We start from the raw sequence: 21,671 nt of genomic DNA, 5'->3' as shown, positions 1-21,671 counted from the left end.
TTGAATTTAGTTTTGAAAAAAGTCAAGGAAGCAAAGAAGGAAAGCCAGTACAAAGGCATAGAATTAAGAGATGCAGTGTTGTATGTGAGGAAGAGCAAAGAATGATGCAGAATCCCAAAGTGGGTGCCTGGAGAAGAGTAAAGTGTAAGAAGACTGGAAGGGCAGGAAGGGGGCCAGGTTGTGAAGGAATTTAAAAGCCGAGTAGGATTTGTTAGTTTATTATTATTTGCACAGTGATACTCAATTTCCATATTATTCCAATTCTGCTTCTACAACTCATTTCTTCATTGAAAGTTTTTCTCAGTTTCTATATAGTCTTAATATTTGTCATTTTAATAATATTTCATTAATTCAGCCATTGATCTTGTGTACTAATATTGTTACTGCAAAAAGTGCTGCTATAAATATTTCTCTATATCTATCTTCCTCAGTGTATTATGTTGGGTAAAAGAGTAGGAACAGCTCAATAACTTTTCAGGAATAATTCCAAATTGTCAAAAAAATTTTTTTGGTCTTCCATTATCTTTGCTTATGATTACTTTGAAGTGAAATCTTAGGGTTATTTCATTAATGATTTGGGCATTCTTTCTCATATGATTGTTTTCTTTCTTGTTTTCCTTAGATCCTAGTGTTTTCTCTCAGCTAACCTCATATCTATTCTGTATATATGTTGTAAATACCTAGTTATCTGTTTACAAATGATCTTCCCTTATTAGAGGGCAAAGTAAGATTTCTTGTCTTTCTTTATATTCCTAGAACTCAGAATCATGTCTGGCACATATCATGTGCTTAAAAGATACTTCCTGATTGATGGACTGACTGAAAACTGCCTGTTTGCCTTTCTTTGACTATTTATCTATTGAGTAATGGCTCTTGTGCTTATGCATTTATCAGATATATCTGCTGCTAAGATTTTAAGGGACGTTTTTTACAGGAGGTAGTTCCTGGTTTCACACTTAAGAGATGGATTCTAAAAGGTGTGAAGGAGAAAGAACTACATGGAGATGTTAGAAATACCTAAATATAAGGAATTGAGCATCTAATTTGCTTAAATAACCTTATGCAAAATGCCTTCATTTGTTTGTACAGGGCTCTAATTTTCCATTTCTAATTTTTCTTGGTTTAATAATCAGATCTTAGATTGATAATTTTTTTAAAGAAGACAGAAGCTAAACATACTATTATAATTATTGCCTTCTGTTACAAACATTTCTTTCTCTTACTAAGAGATTTTTCTTTAGTCTTCCCTTAACTTTAAATACTTCTTTTCATCCATAGCTTATGAATTGCTTATTTTTTGCTTTTTACAGATTTTTGTCCCTTATTTACTTTCATTTTTTTGCATTTCTCCTTCCTTCCTTCCTTTCTCAACTACTTTGTAGAATACACATTTGTCAGGTCATTTTGCTGCTCTTTGTTTAGTCAAGTATACTTCTTCCCACCCTTCTCATCTTTGACATAATAAACATAGATTCTTTTTATGCTTTTACAATTCTTCCTTTGAATAAAATTCTACTTTTTTGAATTTTTTTTCTGCTTAAATAGCCTTCCCACCAAATCTTTCTGAATATAACTTCAGATCAGTAAAGTGGATATTCTTGAAATTTGTGTTCTTTGAAATTTCTATCATCTTTACAAGCAAGATTTACCTTCAACTAATTTTTCCTTACTTTATAGGGATAACTTCTTGAAGGGATTGCCCTTTTTTTTTTTTTTCATTTCAATTTTCCCCCTGAAATTAAAGCAATGTGGGGAAGAGCTAATTCAATTTTACAAGATTTTATTGAATGCCCATTCTGCCAGGCATTATGCTAGATAATATAGATAAAAGCACAAAAGAATGGATCAGTCTTTGGTTTCAAAAAGTTTGTAATGTAAGTATATCACATTTAATTTTATGAATTAAACAACAAAAGAATTTTCGGATCATAAATTGGGCAGAAAGGGACCAAGACCATCATGTCCAATGGCTTTATTTTACACACAAGAAAACAGAAGCTCATAAAGCTTACTCAGAATAATATAAGTAATAAAGTGTCAAGTCAGAATTTAAACCCAAGTCTTTTGGTTTCAAATCCAATGATCTTTCCATTACACTAAATATTTTATATATATATATATATATGAGTGTGTATATATATAAAAATATGTTTATCAGATAAAGGTAGAAGACAAATTTTAGGATATGTTGGCTGTGATCAATATATTTCTTACTTTACTAAGAACATATAAAAATTTTGAAAAAAATTTTCTTAATAAAGATAGTAGAGTGGTTTGTCATTTCCTTCTCCAGTTCATTTTACAGATAAGGAAACTGAGACAAAGTGACTTATTTAGGTCACACAACTAGCCAAGTATCTGAGGCCAGATCTGAACTTGGGTCTTTCTGACTCCAGGTCCAGCACTCTGTATCATGTAGCTGCCCATATAAAAAAAAATGAATCAGTTTTTTTGAGAATCAGGATTTTTATGCTTTTATGTATAATATAATATGGGATTTATATCCTTTTTTTTTTTGAAAACAAAAAAGTAGGTTGGAAAACAATAGAACTCAACATAAATCTATAGTTTAAAAAGTGAAAGCTTTGTAATATTGTATGGTTTATTTAAATTTTGAAGGTTTAAGAACTGGAAAGACAATAATACTTGCTTTTATAATTACATAATCTAATATTTAATTTGAATCAATTTTCTAATTTAGAAGTTTTATACAGGTTTGATTATTACATATTCTTTAACAATGAAGATAACTATGTACAATGAGTGGATGTTTTGTTTAGTAATTAGCATAAAAAAAATTCAGGTCTAAACTTCCAAATCACTAAAGAAAAAAAAAGTTGTATTTAATTTTCTTAAATTTTTTCTTAAATTAGCATTGTCAGTTTTTGCCTATCATTACCATATTGAAAGGAAAATGAAAGTAGTAGGTTAGTGAATTTAATGAAAACTTAACCCTATGTTCTAATTCTAGGCTTAAGGAGAATCTTTCTAATTAATATGATGATTAGATCAACATAATATCAATTCATGAACTATTGTTGAGAAGATACACAGAACTACCTTAAGAAATGATTAGTGCCAAAAGTTTATTTACTAGGTCAATAGTGCTACCTATTGATTTTTAAGTGAATACAACTGCATTTGTGCTACTGCCCCTGTTTGTTTAGAACCCCTTACGTTAAAAGAAAATGAATATTTTTATTTCCTTAACAGGCTAATTGTACACTATTTCAAAGTCCGATTCTTTTTGCACAGCAAAATAACTGTTTGGAAATGTATACATATATTGTATTTAACTTATACTTTAACATATGTACCATGCATTGGTCAATCTGCCATGTGGGGGAGGGAGTGGGGAGAAAGGAGGGGAAAAATTGGAACAAAAGGCTTGGTAATTGTCAGTGCTGTAAAATTACCCATGCATATGTCTAAATAAAAAGCTACAATTAAAAAAAAAAAAAGAAAGAAAATGTATAATTTACTGTTCTCATCAGAGGCTACTTTAATAGTTTAATTTTAGATTCAAATATATTACTTTTACTAAGATTTTCTGTTTTAATAAGTAAATTCTTTAAGAGAACTCTGCAGAGTGAACAGAACCAGGAAATCCTTTTACACAATGACATTATAGAGAAAAACAAATCTGAAAGACTTTAGAATGACAGAAAGATACTATATGTGACAAAATATTGATAACACTTTTGTAGTAGCCAAAAATTAAAAGCAAAATGAGTGTCCATCAATTTGAGAAGAACTAAACAAATTGTGCTCCATGAATACAATGGGAAATGGCACTATAAGACATGATAAATATGAATTCAAAGAAACTTGGGAAGATTTATATGCCACATTGGAAAAAGAAGTAAAACAGAGCCAATGGCCATAATAATATAAAGGAAAACAACACTAAAATCATGAGGATACAGATCAGTGTAATGACCCATATAATGAAACATTACTTCCCTTTCTCTAGGTAGGTAGACTAGGTTCATGTTATCATTTGTATATCCCTCACATTTCTCATATGTATTATATTCACATAGCTAACCACCCTAGTTTAGAGCCTCATTACCACTTTCCAATCTATGCTCTGCCAAAAAAAATTTCTAAAATATAGGTCTGATTGTGTCACTTTTCTGTTTAAAAAGCTTCAATGAATCTCTATTGCTTCTAGGATAAAATACAAACTCAACTATTTGGGATTATAGTCTCATAATTTGGCATAAATTTCTTTCTAGACTGATTTTTATATCATTGTTCTTCATTTACTTTTATGTTCTGACCAAAATGAACTTCTTGTGTCCCACTTACAGCATTCCATGTTCATCATCTCTGCCCTGGGCTTGGAATGCTCTCTCTTTTCAGTGATACACCTTGGAAATCCTAGTTCTCTTTAAATGTTACTTCTTGCAAGAGGCCTTTCCTGACTGTGTGATCTTGGACAAGTCACTTAACACCAATAGCCCCAGCAAAAATAAATAAATAAATGTAAATTTAAAATCCTGAACTCAACCAAAATAAGCTTTTTTTTTTTTTTTTTTTTTTTTTTTTTGGCTGAGGCAATTGGAGTTAAGTGACTTGTCTAGAGTCACACATCTAGGCAGTATTCTGTGTCTGAGATCACATATGAACTCAGATCCTCCTGATTTCAGGACTGACACTCTATCTAATGGGTCACCAAGCTGTGCCCCCCAAAATTATTGATACCCTTAGAGAAAGCAATTTTAATGCAGTTGTGGGGGCAACAATCCAGTACAATCAAATGGTCAATTAATAAGCAATTATTATGTATCTACCAATGTTACCATTTATATAATGCTTTAAGATTTGCAAAGCACTTTATATGTTATCTCATTTGATCCTCACAACAATCTGTTAGGGTGGGTATATTCTTCTCTCCAATTCATAGATGGGGAAAGTGAGGCTTAGAGAGATCATAAAGATAGTGTCTGTCTGAGAGATGATTAAATACAGGTCTTTCTGACTCCAAGTCTGATACACTATCCACTAGATGCCCCTATTATATGCTAGATGTTAGAGCTAAGGATCCATTTCCAAGAGATTTGTAAGTGAGTAAGTTCTGAAAAAGTACATGCTGAGCATTTAGATGATGGGATGACTAAGCTTAGGAGAAGGATGAGATGGAATGGGGAAAGAGTGGATAGATGGATAGATGTGGAAGAAGGAGTATTCAATGGGGCAAGTTCCTGCAAGAAAAAGCCAATAAGGAATTAAGAGCACAGGTAGAACAATTTTCATTACTAAAGAAAAAAATGATTGCTTTTCCTCAGAAGAATAATAAATAAGTGAAGAGTAGAGGGACTTGGGAGAAAATATGGCCTCTATTTTTTTTTTCAATATACTAAGAAGTAAGGTCTATTAATAACAAGAAAGGTGGAGGAGGCATTGAGGGCAGCATAGTATAATAGGAAAAAATTCTGGACTTCTGGACTTCAAAATCTGGATATTGAACACTTACTAGTTGTAAGATTTTGGCTAAGACATATTTTTTTTCAGCTTCAGTTTCTTCATCTATATAGTGATAATAATATACAATTATACTTATAAAGGGGAGTTGTGTTTAAAATAATGTGCTTAAAGTATTTTGTGAACATTAAGGTGCTATTTAAATGTTACCTATTAGCTGTGATTATGGGGGCTAGAAGTGAGATTTGGAAGAGCTGTTGAAGGGATTTGGGGCAGAATCAATTAGAGACAAATGTATATTTTGTAGTCTATCACTGGGGACCCAGTTATAATTAGCTCAAATAAATTTGTCATGAACCAGGGAATATCCCAGACTGAGGAAGAGTGAAGCTGAGGGCAGAGATGTGGAGGAAACTGATGAATTGTGAAGTAAGAATGTTAAAGCTGATAGATAAGTTCCCAAGTATAAGGACAGGGACAGTTTCTAGAAAATAAAAATTACCTAGGAGTCCAAGTAAATTACAAATGCATTATTAATCAACATTGTGATTTGGTATCTAAAAATACTGTGATCCCAAGCTATATTAACATAAAAAAATATCTAGAAATGAGGAAGACAGTCAACCTATTATGTTCTTTTTGATTAGACCACGTCTGAAATATTGTGTTCTATATGACACATTTTAGGACAGGACTGTGACAAAGTGAAGCATATCCAGAAGGGAAATGTTTAGTCTAAATAAAAGAAGATCTACAGGAAATAATGGCAGTCAAGGAGGTGTAGTGGAAAGAACACTAGACTTATAATAAGGTGCCTGGCTTAGGTTCCTGGCTATCATACCATTGCTGTGAACCTGGGGAAGTCACCTAAACTCTTTAAGCCTCAATTTCCTCATCTATAAAATGAAGAAAAGAAACCTGTATTATCTACTGATTAGATTATTGTACTTAAGAATTTACTATTATTAGGCTTTTTTTCCCTCTCTCCTTAAAAGAACACATTGGTAGGAATACATTTTTTTTGCGGTGGACAACTGCTTTAGTCCATCTAAGGAAGTCCATTCTAAGGAGGGTCTTTTTTCCTCTTCCTTCCTCCAAAAACTAATGAATTGATTTACATTTTAAAAAAATACATTTTATCAAATGTTTTGTATTATCCTCATTTTAGAGAAGAAGAAATAAAGGTACAAAGAAGTTAGGTGACTAAGATCACATAACTAGCATCAGAAGACAATTTCGACACCACTTGGTCGTCTCCAATTTAGAATTTAAACTATTTCACACTTTATGCCATATAAACTGATCCCAAGAAATTCAGTGATTTAAGAAATCATTAAGAAATTTAATGTTTTAGAAATTCAATATGATCTTCATAATAGTACTTACGAAGGTGCAATATCCAGATGATTGATGCTAAACCCAGAAGTACAAAAACCTCCTAATGTTGTGGATATGGTTAGGAAGGCAATTGCCAAATAATAATCACAGCCAATGAATCCAGCTGCTACTAGGAATACTGCTGGCCCAATCATTCCTGCAGTTATTATTAAAAAAAAATTTTTTTTTTACAAAAAAGAGAAAGCAAAAATATTATGAAAGAACTGCATACAGTAGTGTGACTCACATGTAATTCTGAACCATGGTGTTACTTCCCCCTAGTGCAGAAACATTGTACTACATTCTCCTTCCAAAGACTTTGCCCATCTTTAGAGATTCCTTTAATGTTGCTGGGCCACATTAAATGTTCAATATTAAATGAATGATGTATCTAGATATGAAGAAGCTAAAATATCATGAAATTCAGAGGTAAAATTTCATGGAGAAAATGTGGAATCCAGCAAACTACAAAGTAATAAGCTATTTTTCTTGTGATAATTTTAAATTCATAAATATAAAAGTAATAAAATTGAATAATAAACTTTGATGTATTAGGAAAAGCTATTACACAAAACTGACAATATTTATAACCATGTGCAATTCAAAAGTCAATATGGGCATTTAATATGATTTAAATAAAAATAGAAAATAGTAAATACAGATAAAGGATCTTTTTTTATAAAGAGGATGCTGACATGTTATCTTCTATGTTTTAAAAGGACAAAATATAACAAAATAAGATTATAGAAGAGTCTTTAATTTTATGGAAAAAAAATTCTTGATTGTTAAGAAGAGCTAAAACCACACAGAATAGAGTTACTAAAATTATGTATGGGAATAGATGGTAGAATTTTCGTGCTTGGGAGATCTTTAAAAATATAATAAAAAATTCTTTCCTCTAGGAGGTTTAAGACATGACATTTATGGAAACTGGGACTGAAGACTAAATTAGACCAGTGACATATAGTAAATTCCAGCAAAGTCCCCCATCTTCTCCATAAGGGGACTGATAGATATAATAAACAGTGCTTCCATCTTAAACAACATTCCTTCCTCAAAACCAAGACAAAATGCAATATAATGTAAACATAAATCCAAAATGCTGTTCATTGTTTATAAAACATAGGGGACAATGTTAACATTGTTAAAGAAACTGACTAGATTTGTAAAGAATATCATAGTATAATCGTTTATCTATAATATATACACTGGTTTAGGAAATACACAGATGTTATTTTACAAAAATGTACATAAAATATTTTGTATGGAAATGAAAGAAATGACCAACATAACCCATTATTTTTGCTTCAAAGTACACTGTTTGATCTTAAAAATAACAACCACCACCACTACCATTGTACCTACCTATTAAACTAAATACTCTACGGACCCATACAGTTGAAAATTTCCATGTTACTCTTAAGTAGTCAGCTGCTTGACCAGAGAAGAGCATACAAATCCAACATCCAAAATAAGGTAGTGCAGATAAAAGTCCATTCTGGAAAAAAAAAAAGCATAATAATAATATTAATGGCAATTTAAAAGCTAAAGTATAATTAGACACAGAGATATTTAAATCCAGAGTCTAACTTTTGTAAAGGTATAAAACTGGAAGCAATTTTTGCCAGGAAGAAAATTCTTTGATTTTTTTTCTATCATGCAATTCCATGATGACATTGTTCTTCTTTGAAATTCCTTATTGGATATATATTGTATCCTGCTCATATTCTTCTATTCTTCCACTGCCTTTGGTGATGTTCATGTTAAATTCTTCAGAGATGGTGATACATTTCATGTTTTGCTGTCATAGGACAACACATAAACTCTTGATATTAAAAAGATACATCTTTATTTTCATGAGAAGCATGGTTTCATCAGCAAACTATAGTTTCTTTAAGGCAATTCAGTCAGCTATCATCTTCCTGGTCAAATATGGATCCAACCTTTTGTCCATTAAATGTACATTGTAATTTGGACAATAAAAATTCTTCATTCAAATAATCTTTTCTGTGTATATAATCAGGACAAAACACTTTTTTTGAGATCTTTCCCAGAAGGCTTTGATTCAATAAGTATGTCTTCTGCAAAAAGAAATACCTGAAAAAACCTTATCAATCACAAGGAATCTTTCTTCAACTGGGGATTTGTGCTGACTCTCTTTTATTACAATGGCAAAATACTTTTGATAAGCAGGGTCATTTCTGTTGTATCTTTCAAGGAATCTTGATGTTTTTAACCTTTGAATGGAAGACACTTCATTGAAAACGAGACTATAAGGTGATGTTTTGTTCTACTAAGACAAACAATTTTTCATAATCAACAAACTAATAAGCATCTTATATGCTACATCTTTTAGTCAATTATGAAATGTTAAAGATGTTGACTACTACTGATCATGGAAACCCTTGATTCATGTACAGATCACTCACATAAATTTTTGAATAAATATGAGAATAGGTAAATAATCAGGTAGTCAATTGATGTTTTCTTAGTTTCATCCTTACCCCTTTTCTGCATTAGCAAGAACTAAGATTTTTTTTTCTATATTTTAGTATTATCTTAATTTTGATCCATTAGCTGTTTTTCCATTTCCATTCTTAAATGCCCTTAGTGTGACTTGCTTAAAAGAGTTTTTGCCAAAATGGTTTCTTTCCATTTCTTCTTTGTTTTCTGAAACAATATTGCTCTTCAGTCCTTTTTGTAGTGGCGAGGAACAGGAAATTGACAGGATACCCCCATCAGTTGGGGAATGGCTGAATAAGTGAGGATATATGAAGGTAATGGATTATTATTGTTTTGTAAGAAATTACAGGCTGATTTCAGAAAAGCTTGAAAAGACTTACATGAATTGATTCTAAATAAAGTTAGCAGTAACAAGAAAATACTGTAAATAGTAATATCAAGATTATGCAATAATTAACTGTGATGGCCTTAGTTCTTTTCAACAATGAAGTGATTCAAAGCAATTCCAATAGATTTGTGATGGAAAGTGCCATTTGCTTCCAGAGAACTATGGAGACTGAATGTGGATCAAATCATAATATTTTCATCTTTTTTTGGTTGTTTTTATTGTAGTTTTTTAAATTTTTTGTGTTTTTTTCACTTTTAATATAATTTTTCTTGCACAGCATGATGAATATGGAAATATATTGTCTTGGAGAGAGAGAATGGAATACAAGGTTTTGCAAAGGTAAATGCATGTATTTGGAAAAATAAAATACTATTAAAAACAATATTGCTTTTAATCATCCATCATTCTTTTTCAAATGAGTCTATAATCTAACCTTGTGTTACCTTTGGTGGTCATCTCTTATCTGGCAAGTAAATCAAATATTTGCTGACTAAGGAGGTTCCTTCTGGACTCTTTTAGTCTCTTTGCTGTGGTAATCAATTTTTGCTAGATTAATTACAGCAAACAATTATTACAGTAGGCATAAATTTTGTTTCTTCATTAACATTTCCAATTTTGACTGTTGATTACTTGTTTAAATGGTCTAGTTTCAGTTGTGTATCACATCTTTTTATTTTTATGAAAACCAATCTTAGATAGGATAATTGGTGGTCAGATTACAAACAGCCAAAACAGGGTTAACTTCCATATTAATTAATGAGTCTTCTTATTTCTTAAAATAGAATGTATTGTGTGTGTGTGTGTGTGTGTGTGTGTGTGTGTGTGTGTGTGTGTGTGAAGATAGGATATAGTAGAAAGAAATCTGACTATAAATCCAAGAAAACTTCAAGTCATCTGTGTGTACATTAATGTGTGTACATTAGCTATTTATCCCTGAACAAGTTGCATAACTTCTCAGTGATGTAAGCAACAGTCTAAGAGTACACTATGACTCTAATTACATAGAAGATGGCAACTAGTATTAACAGAGAGAGTTTCCTTATCTGAAAGTTCACTATACCAACTAAATCACAAGTCCAGTACTTTTCCCTATCCACATTTAGGGGAGAAACACAGCCTTGTTAGCACATATCAATTGTGACATAAAATGTGGGGTTTTAGTATAAATCATAAGTCTTTCATATCTCTCATTCCTTCTTCCTAAACCATGTTTTCCCACTTCCTCATATCCTTACCTTTTCCCATGCTTCCAATGAAGTCACTAAGTATTAGAATTAGAGTGTATCTTGATTTAATTTGCTGGGCTTATTAAGTTTTAAATAATTTTTCATCTTTAGCAGCCAATGCTGGTGTAAATTATAGTTTTCATGAAGATTTTTTGGGGGCAAGAACTTATCTACTACAATGTGCTTAACAAATAATTTTTGTTTGTTTTGTCTGCCATTAGGAATACAATAAAACCCACTCTGCCAACTTTTTTTTTTCCTCTCCAAGTATTTGTGTGCCAAATTTCTATGTAGCTATAGCTTCCTCTTTTCTCCTTGCTTCATCAATAGCAAAAATATTAAGACTGATATAATTAGGCTTCTCTAGAAGTACATGCTAAATTATTCTTTACTTATAAGTGGCCATAACCAGGAAAAATTCTCTATCAACTATCTAGTCTATTGATGATATGTATTGCTGTACTTATCTAGGAAAATGGATGCATTCTATTTCTGGGACCACACTAAAAACCTGCGAAAGTACATACCCCACCACCACCACCTTTTGAAAACCCACGGTCACACCTTATCGTAATGAGTCATTGGAGGTTGAACTTCTGAGAACATCTTATTAGTGAAAATCTAGAAAAAGAAGTATTGAACAAAAAGAAGGCAGCAAGGATGGTTCTATCAAAAACAGGCCATTCATAATTAACTTCAGTTCCTTTTCCGAAAGGTTACTAAGTAGAGTTCTTTACCATTAGCTCCTTTATCAATGAAATTAAAATCCAATCTCTCCCCTTATCCTTATTAGATTGGTAGCTCAGGGGAATGCTGAATAATATAATTTACCCAAATATTTAAAAATATTTTCATTGATATATATTTTTAAAAATTACTCATATTTCCCAATGAATTTGCTCCCTGCTAATTCCACAGAAACATGTATAAACAATAAAAAAAAAAAAAAAAAAAAAAGAGAAGGGTGATTTTGTTATAATTTTTATTTGGATTTCCACATAATGGAAATTTATTTTATATGACCCTGATATACAGATAAACTATAACAAATTAGACTGATTGAATTTTCTAGTTCTTAATCATTCAATAATGCTACTTCTATACTAACAGAGCCTTAGTGTAGACAAGTTTTTCAAATAGATATATAACTACATTCCCCTTCTCCCCTCAGAATCTGAGAATTGGAAGGGACTTTGAAGGTTAAATAGTTAAAGTTATACTTGAATAGAAATTTTCTCTATGATAATTAATGTGAAATCAGAAATTAAAATCTTCCATAACATTTTAAACTGGTTCCACATATATTTGCCATTGTTAAGCTATACATTCTAGAGAGGATCACATTTGGCATTGGGGGGAAGAGTGGAAGGGGAGGCTTTATAATTGGAAAAATTATAGCAATGACAGGCAACATCCTATAGAAGGAATGAATTTGGAATCAGACAACTTGGATTTAAATCCTAACTCTACTGAAATCTATAGTCCTAGGTATTAGTTTCTCCATTTGTAAAATTGGGAGAATAGGCTACATCTTAAAGGTCCCTTTGAGCTCTAAATTTTATTATCTTTTGTAATTTTGTGTTGTGTTATTATCTTATACTTCTTTATGTCTCTCACAATGTCTTGTAAATAAAAGAATAAATGGTTGTTGGAGGCTTAATAGTTAAGAAGGAAGTAGAAAGACCATGGAGGTGAGGAGTGGGAAGTAAAGATACTATAAACCCCAATAAAACAGAAATTGCATATTTAAAAATTTCAGAGAAATGTACAAATAACAATGTTATGTGCATCTACAAATATAGCTACAAAAATACATAAGAAATCAATGAGATTACTTTTCTCTTACCTCTTGAGCATCAAATCTTAGTATCTCTTTCATATATGTAGGCAACAATGTTAATAAAGTATAGAAAGTCCAGTTGTAAGAAAAATGTGCCACAACAATAGACCAAAGTGGTAGTGATTTCAGCATTGATATCCATGGTACTGACTTCTGTGCAGTAAGCTAAAGAAAATCAGATAAGATTAAGAAAAAGATTTATTTTTTTTATGTCTGAGATCTAAATCAAGAATACCTGAAGAAAGTAATTAATAAAACCATATTCTGATATTCTGAAAATTAATTTACTGATCATCAATACACATTAACAAATTAAATGTGATATAAGCTATTGTGGGACTCTATAATACGACTAATTATTGATTGTAATAAAATTTAATTAATCCAAGAACCTACGGTTCAAATTAAGAGAAAAACACTGAGAAATCTTGGCTCTATAAGGTCATCTCAACAGTATTTTTGTAAATTCCATTATGATCCCAATTTCTTTAGAAAAGATGCAATAATTTTATTACCAATCTCAGAAACTTAGGGTTAGAGCTACATATACAAAATTCTGAATCTTTCCTCCAAAAGAACCCATTGACCTGTTCTCCCTAGTAGAAAAAGAGAACAATTTCTACCTATACAATTTCAAAAATAAATGTTTATGATATTCATACATAACAGATCTTCATTCTCCCATAAAGGTTTCTATAAAACAGCCATCATAATTTTTATTTTGCTAAGGCAATTGGGGTTAACTGACTTGCCCAGGGTCACACAGCTAGAAAGTAGTAAATGTCTGAATCTGGATTTAAGCTCAGGTCTTCCTAGCTTCAGAGTAAGTGCTCTATTACTGTATCATCTAGATGTCCCCAGAAAAAATTTTTTTTTATATAAAACTGTCTATAGGATCAGATAGATCATCATGGTTTCTGTACAACAGCAGCTAGCATAGCTAGCAGGTATCTAATGACTTCTTTGTTGGATTGAAAGTTACATTTACAAATTTACAGAGAATAAAATAGCCACCAGCACTAGCAGCATTTATTTCTACTGAGGTTATAAGGATGGGACTTATTACAAAGGTTATAAAGATTGGGACAAAGAATTAAAAACAGATTTGACGACTTTTGATTTTGAAGGAAATTGTAGCCTAGTTTCTCCTAATCTTGAGTTCATCAAATCATAGATTTGGATCTAGAAGAGGTCTTAGAGGTGGTCTAGTTTAACCTCTTTGTTTTTTAGATAAGGAAACTGATGTCCCCAAATGGAAAGTGATCTGCCCAAGCAATAAATGTGAATGAGTTAAAGAGGGAATAATATATATTTAGTTGGTTATAAAACCTCAAAATTTATCAAAAAGTAAGAAGGAGAGGGATTAGGATAGAAGGTTGTATAAATGAACAGAAATGGGATAAAATGTGTAGATTAAGGGGAATGGGAAAAAGAGAGAAGGATAAATATGATGGAAGAACATACATAAGAGATCATGGAGGAAGGGGGGAGTTTAAGTAATAGCAAGACAAGCTAGCAGGTATAAATAAAGTGGAAAAGTCAGCAGGAATAAGAAACAAGAAATATACATAAACACAATAATAGTGATCAGGAGTAGAACAGATGTAAGTGAATATATATGTATGTATATATGTATGATTATAGGTAACTGTATTATACACATGCTAGTGTATATATGCATATGAATATATACATATATATACATAAATATATCTATGTTTAATTGTAACCTGCTTGAAGAAAATAAGAGTGAAAGAGGAAAAAAAAGAATAAAGCAAAAAGTGTACAGTAGAGACTACAAGGAAGTAAATAAAAGAAGAACAGTTCTGAATACAATGTATTTTATTATTACATATACTTTCTAGAAATTGTTACATATTTGAATCCTCTCATGTTTTGCTGGGCACATGATTGTTTTTTCTGCTATTTTCTCTTTTTTGTATTTAAGTTTTAAATAAATATATTTTTTTAAAAGAATAGAAATAAACTCAAAGGGTCAGGAAGTTTATCTATGAAGACTAAAAATGAAGCATTAGAAAAGCAGAAATTGCTGACGAAATTGTTCAGAAAATGATAATTACTAGACAAAATTCCACATGGCAAAGTTATAATTGATAAATTTTATATTATCCTTTTTTTCTTAGACATTTAAAATATTTTTTCTCTCTAAACTTAACATCAAATAAAATGAACATTTCCACATATCCAATAGAGGAGAAAAAAACTGCAAATCTTTTCAGTATAGCTTGCTTTTCTTTCAAGTATATTATAAGTTAAACTTGTAACTTTTAAAGCTGTTCTACTTATCACTTCTTTCTGGCCTTTTTTTTCTATTCTATTTAAAAAAAATACTTCAATGATCTTTTTTTTGATGCCCTATTCCTATCCCCTTTGCCCTCCCCCACAACTTCACTATTGGAAGAAAAAATGGTATAGAAACCCTTGTTAAAAAAAATATGCATAGTCCAGTAAAATAAATTCCCACATTGATTATGTTTGAAAATGTATGCTTCATTTTGCTTTTTGAATCTGTCATCTCACTATGAGGAAATTTGTAAATGTGTCATCATCAGTTCCTTTGGAATCATCATTGGACATTGCATTGATGAAGTGTCTTTTAAAGTTGTTTTTCTTTATAATGTTATTGTCTAAGTTATTTTACTAGTTCTATTCATATTACTCTATATCAGAACATACTGATCTTAGTTTTCTCTGAAACCACTTTGTCATTTCTTGTGGCACAATACTATTTCATTACATTAATGTCATAATTCATTTAGTCATTCTTTCTTTAGGTGGGCAATCTCTTAGTTTTCAACATTTTTCTTCAAAAAAGCTATAAATATGTATATTTTTATGTATGGGTTGTTTTCCTCTTTCTGTGATTTCTTTCAGGTATAGTTCTAATAGTGGTACTGCTGGGTCAAAAGGTATGCATCATTTTGTTATTTTGGGGGCATAGCTACAAATTGTTTTCCAGAGTGGCTGGACCAATTCACTTCTCCCCAACAGTTCATTAATATCTATTTTCCAACAGTCGATCCAAAAATGAATATTTTTCCATTTTGTCATCTTTTCCAACATGACAGGTTATAAAATGGAATTGTTTAAATGTGCATTTTTCTACTTATTAGAGCTTTGGAGCATTTTTTCATATTCTTATTGATAGTCTGGATTTCTTCCTTTGGGAATTATTTGTTCATATTTCTTGTCTATTTATTTATCTGTTGAGGAATCATCTCAGACACTTTTCTAAAAATTAACATTTTTTTCTATCTTTTTAACATGGTGATATATATGAAATTCTTAAAATTGTACTTTGTTTCACAATGTTAATGGTTTTTGTCTTCTTCACATAAATTATAAAGAGGGAATGTGGTAAAGTGGAAAGAATATTGGAACTCTATCTCTCAGGAGAGATCTGATTTCAAAACCTTTCTCCGCCACTTTGTGTCACTATGGACAAGTCACATAACCTTCTGTTTCTTTAGCTATAGAATGGGATGAAAATGCCTACAATACCTACACCATGGGTTTGTTGTAAGAAAAGAAATTTTAAAGGAACTGGAAATGGCATAGATGCCCATTAATTGGGGAATGGCTGGATAAGTTATGGTATATAAATGTAATAGAATATTATTGTTCTATAAGAAATAATGAGCAGGGAGATTTCATAAAGGCTTGGATTTGAATGGAACCAAGAGAACAATGTATAGAGTAACAAGATTGTGTAATAATCAATTGTGATGGACTTAGCTCTTTTCAAAAATGAGGCGAGTCAAGGAAGTTCCAATAGACTTGTGATGGAAAATGCCATTCATATCCAGAGAGAGAATTATGAAGACTGACTATGGAGCATAGCAAAGTATTTTCACCTTTCGTTGTTTCTGTTATTTAGTTTTTTTTTTCTTTACTGCATTTTTTCCCTTTTGATATGATTTTTATTGCTCAGCAGGACGAATATGGAAATATGTTTAGAAGAATTGCACATGTTTAATCTATAAGGAATTGCTTGTTGTTTTGGGGAAGGGACATAGGGGAGAGGAGGAAAAAAATTTGTAACACAAGGTTTTGCAAAGGTGAATGTTGAAAACTACCTTTGCAAGTGTTTGGAAGAAAAATAAAATACTATTTAAAAAAAAAGAAAAGCCACCTGTCAGATTGATGACAGGAAAAAATAATGATGAATGTTGAGGGGATGGGGGAAAACTGGGACACTGATGCATTGCTGGTGAAGTTAAATGAACCTAACCATTCTGGAGAGCAATCTGGAATTATGCCCAAAAAGTTATCAAACTGTGCATACCCTTTGATCCAGCAGTGCTACTACTGGGCTTATATCTCAAAGAAATACTAAAGAAGGGAAAGGGACCTGTATGTGCCAAAATGTTTGTGGCAGCCCTTTTTGTAGTGGCTAGAAACTGGAAGATGAATGGATGTCCATCAATTGGAGAATGGTTGGGTAAATTATGGTATATGTAGGCTATGGAATATTATTGCTCTGTAAGAAATGACCAGCAGGATGAATACAGAGAGGCTTGGAGAGACTTACATGAACTGATGCTGAATGAAATGAACAGAACCAGGAGATCATTATACACTTCAACAATAATACTGTATGAGGATGTATTCTGATGGAAGTGGATATCTTTGACAAAGAGAAGATTTAATTCAGATCCAATTGATCAAGATGGACAGAATCAGCCACACCCAGAAAAAGAACACTGGGAAATGAGTGTAAACTGTTTGCGCTTTTGTTTTTCTTCCCAGGTTATTTTTACCTTCTGAATTCAATTTTCCCTGTACAACAAGAGAACTGTTCAATTCTGCACACATATACTGTAACATAATTAACATTTTTAAGATTGCTTGCCATCTAGGGGAGGGGGTGGAGAGAGGGAAGGGAAAAGTCAGAACAGAAGTGAGTGCAAGCAATAATGTAAAAAATTACCCAGGCATATGTTCTGTCAATAAAAAGTTAGAATTTTAAAAAAAGAAAAGAAAAGGGGAAAAAAAAAAAAAAAAAAGAAAAGAAATTTGAAAACCTTAAAGTATTACATATATTTTTATTTTCCTCAAAAACTTGTACCTGTTCTTTCTATCTCCTTTCCCCATTTGCTCATTTCCTCTCTTCAAAAAGAAAGGAAGAGGAAATTATTTTTTTCTTTCTTTTTTTTTTTTTTGGGTGAGGCAATTGGGATTAAGTAACTTGCTCAGGGTCATACAGCTAGGAAGTGGTAACTGTCTGGGGCTGGATTTGGACTCAAGTTTTTCTGACTCCAGAGCTACTACTCTATCCACTATACCTACCATCTAACTGCCCCTAAAATTTTTACTTTAAAGTATTTGTACAAATAAATTGTTTTAATGTCTGTTGACCCATATATAAAGAATAAATGAAAAAGAAACAAAAAAGCAAAGTAATATAAAAAGTGAGTACACTACACTTGCAACTTGTTAAGGACCACACCTGAGTACAAAACCCTGAAAGCCTATAAAGGGTTAAAGGGAACTGTACCCTTAAAGGAGCAGTTGGTTCTCTGAAAGCCCTCACAACAGTGAATCATAACATACTTGAAGGAATTGCAAATCAGCTTTTACTGATGCAGATGTTGCTTGTGAATTGGGAATGAAATAAATAGGGAAGCAAGAGGGAAGAAGAGAGAGGTCAGAGAATGCAACTGCCCCTCAGTCTCCCTGTATTGTTATCATCCTCTCAACAAGAAGGGATGCTACTAGTCAGAATTAAATCCCTAGCTCCTGTAACAGTAACTTTTGTCATAGATTTGTTAAAAGTAACAAAAATTTTATATTAACAAGTATTCTCCCTCTTTAATCAGGGTATCTTTTTTAAAACTATAATCTAACAACAAGAAGTTAAATAAGTTACAAAGTTAATGAAATTCAAAAATAAATTTTCAAAGGGGATGTAGATAGAAAATCTTATTTTCTGTGCTCTTTTTATTTAAATAACACTAACATAAACAAGTACATTTCAGTCAACCATCTAAGATTAAAATTTAAAAGAACAAAAATTTAGAATTTAGTCAATAAGATTCTTTTCAATTATGCAGTAGTTTATTTTCTACTTACAATGATAGAGAGAAAGGGAATATTTCTATTGTAAACCTTTTGATTTTAAGAAGATAGCCTGGGGCAGTAGAGTATACTAGATTTTAGAATCAGGTTTTTGCTACTTATTACTTGAATGATTTTGAGCAATCAATTTTTCTTAGTTTCTTAGTTTTCCTTAGCTATGAGAAGGAAAGAAGTTGGACTTAGTCATCTTAAAAATTTCTTGAATCTCTAATTCAAAAATCCTTCAAGATTTTATTATTACAAAACTTTAGATTTGATTTAAAGAGATAATTTTATATGATTCTGATGGAATGACATATAAAACCATACCTAAAACTTTATTTTACCTGCTTGTTAGTTTTAGTAGAAATATTAATGCAAACTTTGTTAAACACAAAGCCAGACCTTGCTATTCTCTTGAATGGTTAAGTAACAATATGCTAAAAGTCCATACCTGATCTTTCAGAGAACAAAGAATGTATTCCTTTTCCAAAACAGAGATTGTCTTGTGAGTTTCTGGTCTATCACTAACCAACCAGATCCATAAAATGAACCAAACTATTCCAAGGGCACCTTAAAATTGAAAGACAAGTTGAAAAAGTGTAAATTTTTATATTGAAACACGTATAAAGGGATTAAAAAAAGTTTTACTCAAGTAATGAAAAAACAACTTATTTCACAAAAATATTACCATTAATCACTGAAACTATCGATATGAAACCCTTATTAATGTGAACTTCAGGACAGGAACTATTTCATTTTGGTATTTTTGTTCCCAATAACATACTATACAGGCAGCACATAATAAATATATCATTTTTTTGAGTCATTCTTGAGCACAGGGTGTCCAAATAGATAGTATTTCATAGATGTTTCCTTCAGCCACTTTGTGAGGTTAATTTCTAGAAATGTATAATTTCCTACAATAGCTATAGAAATGGGACATTTCCAGGCACATGTCTTAGATAGTCTGTCAACTAAAATGATTTCCTGAAAAAATATCCATACTACCTTTAAAGCTTTTGGGTTTTGCTTTTTAAATAAAGTTGGAGAAAATCATGAAATTATGTTGACTGGGTCCAGTATAAGATTATGTCATATAATCAGTCTCTCTGCCCCCTGAGGCATTTGGAGTTAAGTGATTTGCCCAGGGTCACATAGCTAGTGTTAAGTGGCAGGATTTGACCTCAGGTCCTCTAGACTCCAGAGCCACTGCTCTATCCACTGTGCTATCTAGCTGCCCTTAATGCCATATAATCTTGAATGCTTCACTTCAGCAAGGCAACCTTTTTATACTTCCCTAATTGATTCACTATCCCACTCAACAGTGTTTTTTTTTTTTACAAACTATTTCACCCCTTTTTAAACCTCCCATGGCTACTCCTACCCTCACTGAGATCCTGTCTCATATTTCCCTTTACTAGCATTATTCCCTGCTTCACCCATGTCTCACATGAAGAGAAGGCCTTTCTTGCTATGGCACATTCCTCTATATAGACAAGTCATTCCATTTTAGCCAAGAGATTGGTGCCTCTATTATCCTTACTCTCTCACTAATCTTTGATCTCTTTTTGTCTATGTGTACTTTCACTTTCGCTTAAAAAATGTCCCATATCTCTGCCATTCTGAAAAAGCCCCTCTATCCATCTATCCTGCTAGCTTTTGTCCTATATCTCTCCTCCTTTGTAGTTAAAGTCCTTGAGAAGGTCATTTCAGTGGGTACTTCCAATTTCCTTTCCTCTTATTCTCCTTAATACTTTTGCAGTCTGGCTTTTTACTTTGTCCTTGGAGGGGACTACTCTTTACAAAGTTACTCTGATTCACTTCTTTGCCCAAATTAATGGCTTTTTCTCAATCCTCATCCTACTGGACCTCTCTGCAGATTTTAACAATGATGACGAACTTCTTGCTTCTTTCTTTTTTCTAAGCTTCTGTGGTACTATTCCATCTATACTACTACCTCCTACCTTTCTGATCTGCTCTGTCTTTTCTGGTTTTCATTTACATCATGCAAGTGATGTAAAAACATGTAAAAACAGTGAGAGAAGTCCCCAAAGGTTCTGCCTGGAGCCCTTGTTTCTTCTCCATCTATACTTTTCATGGTAATCACACCACATTAAATTCTTAGTTTTAATGATAATTTCTATGTTTATGATTCTCAAATATACTTTTCCAGTCCAGGCCTTTCTGGTGAACTCTAGAATATCATCTCCAGCTACCAACTGGAAATTTCAAAATGGATAACCCACAGAAATCTTAAACACAACATGTTCAAAACTGACCTTCCCCCACCCCCCCAAACTCCCCTCTTCTTACTTCCCAACTACTGTTAAAGGTACCACTATCTACCTAATCACCTAGAAATCATCCTCAACTCCTCACTCTTTGCTTTAAAACTGGTACAACTTTTCACCAGATAATTTAATGAAATATATTTTACAAAAACCTAAAGAACAAGTTACTTATGAGATTTTTTGAAATTGTTTTAGCTCTAGTAGCGATGCTAACCAGTAGTGGTTATTTTACTACATGGGTTGAAATTTCTATTGTAATTTTTACCAAATTAGAAGTTTCTGACACAATCTATTTTAAATATATATTGAATTTTTTTTTTATTTGTCTGTGAAGGGAAGTAGGTTTGGATTTGTTAATTCATCCTTATAGGGAACTCTTGGTATAAAAACCTTCTCCACCACTACATCTATAATTTCTAATGTCAGAGTTATCTAAGGTACGGAGAGATTAAGTGACTTGTCCATGGTCACACAACCATTATTTTTTTGGTAAGAGGCAGGACCTGAACTCAGGCACTGGGATTCCAAAGCCACCCCTTTATTCACTATGCATATCTCCTCTATTAAATTTTTTTTAA

General features: G+C 31.8%; 1 protein-coding gene across 1 annotated transcript in view; it reads right to left on the bottom strand.

Moving 5' to 3' along the window:
- Nucleotides 1-21,671, bottom strand: part of SLC17A5 (solute carrier family 17 member 5) — a 55,191-nt gene that overhangs the window by 11,595 nt on the left and 21,925 nt on the right. The window contains exons 6-9 of the mRNA XM_074310490.1: nt 19,254-19,372; nt 12,728-12,886; nt 8,170-8,302; nt 6,814-6,961 (exon numbers count right to left, since the gene is read on the bottom strand). Of these exons, the coding sequence (XP_074166591.1) occupies nt 6,814-6,961; nt 8,170-8,302; nt 12,728-12,886; nt 19,254-19,372 (559 nt within the window). The remainder of the gene's footprint in view (nt 1-6,813; nt 6,962-8,169; nt 8,303-12,727; nt 12,887-19,253; nt 19,373-21,671) is intronic.

Source organism: Sminthopsis crassicaudata, chromosome 4 (assembly GCF_048593235.1).
Source record: "Sminthopsis crassicaudata isolate SCR6 chromosome 4, ASM4859323v1, whole genome shotgun sequence".
NCBI classification, from domain to species: domain Eukaryota; kingdom Metazoa; phylum Chordata; class Mammalia; order Dasyuromorphia; family Dasyuridae; genus Sminthopsis; species Sminthopsis crassicaudata.
This window is presented reverse-complemented; position numbering and strand designations above follow the sequence as displayed.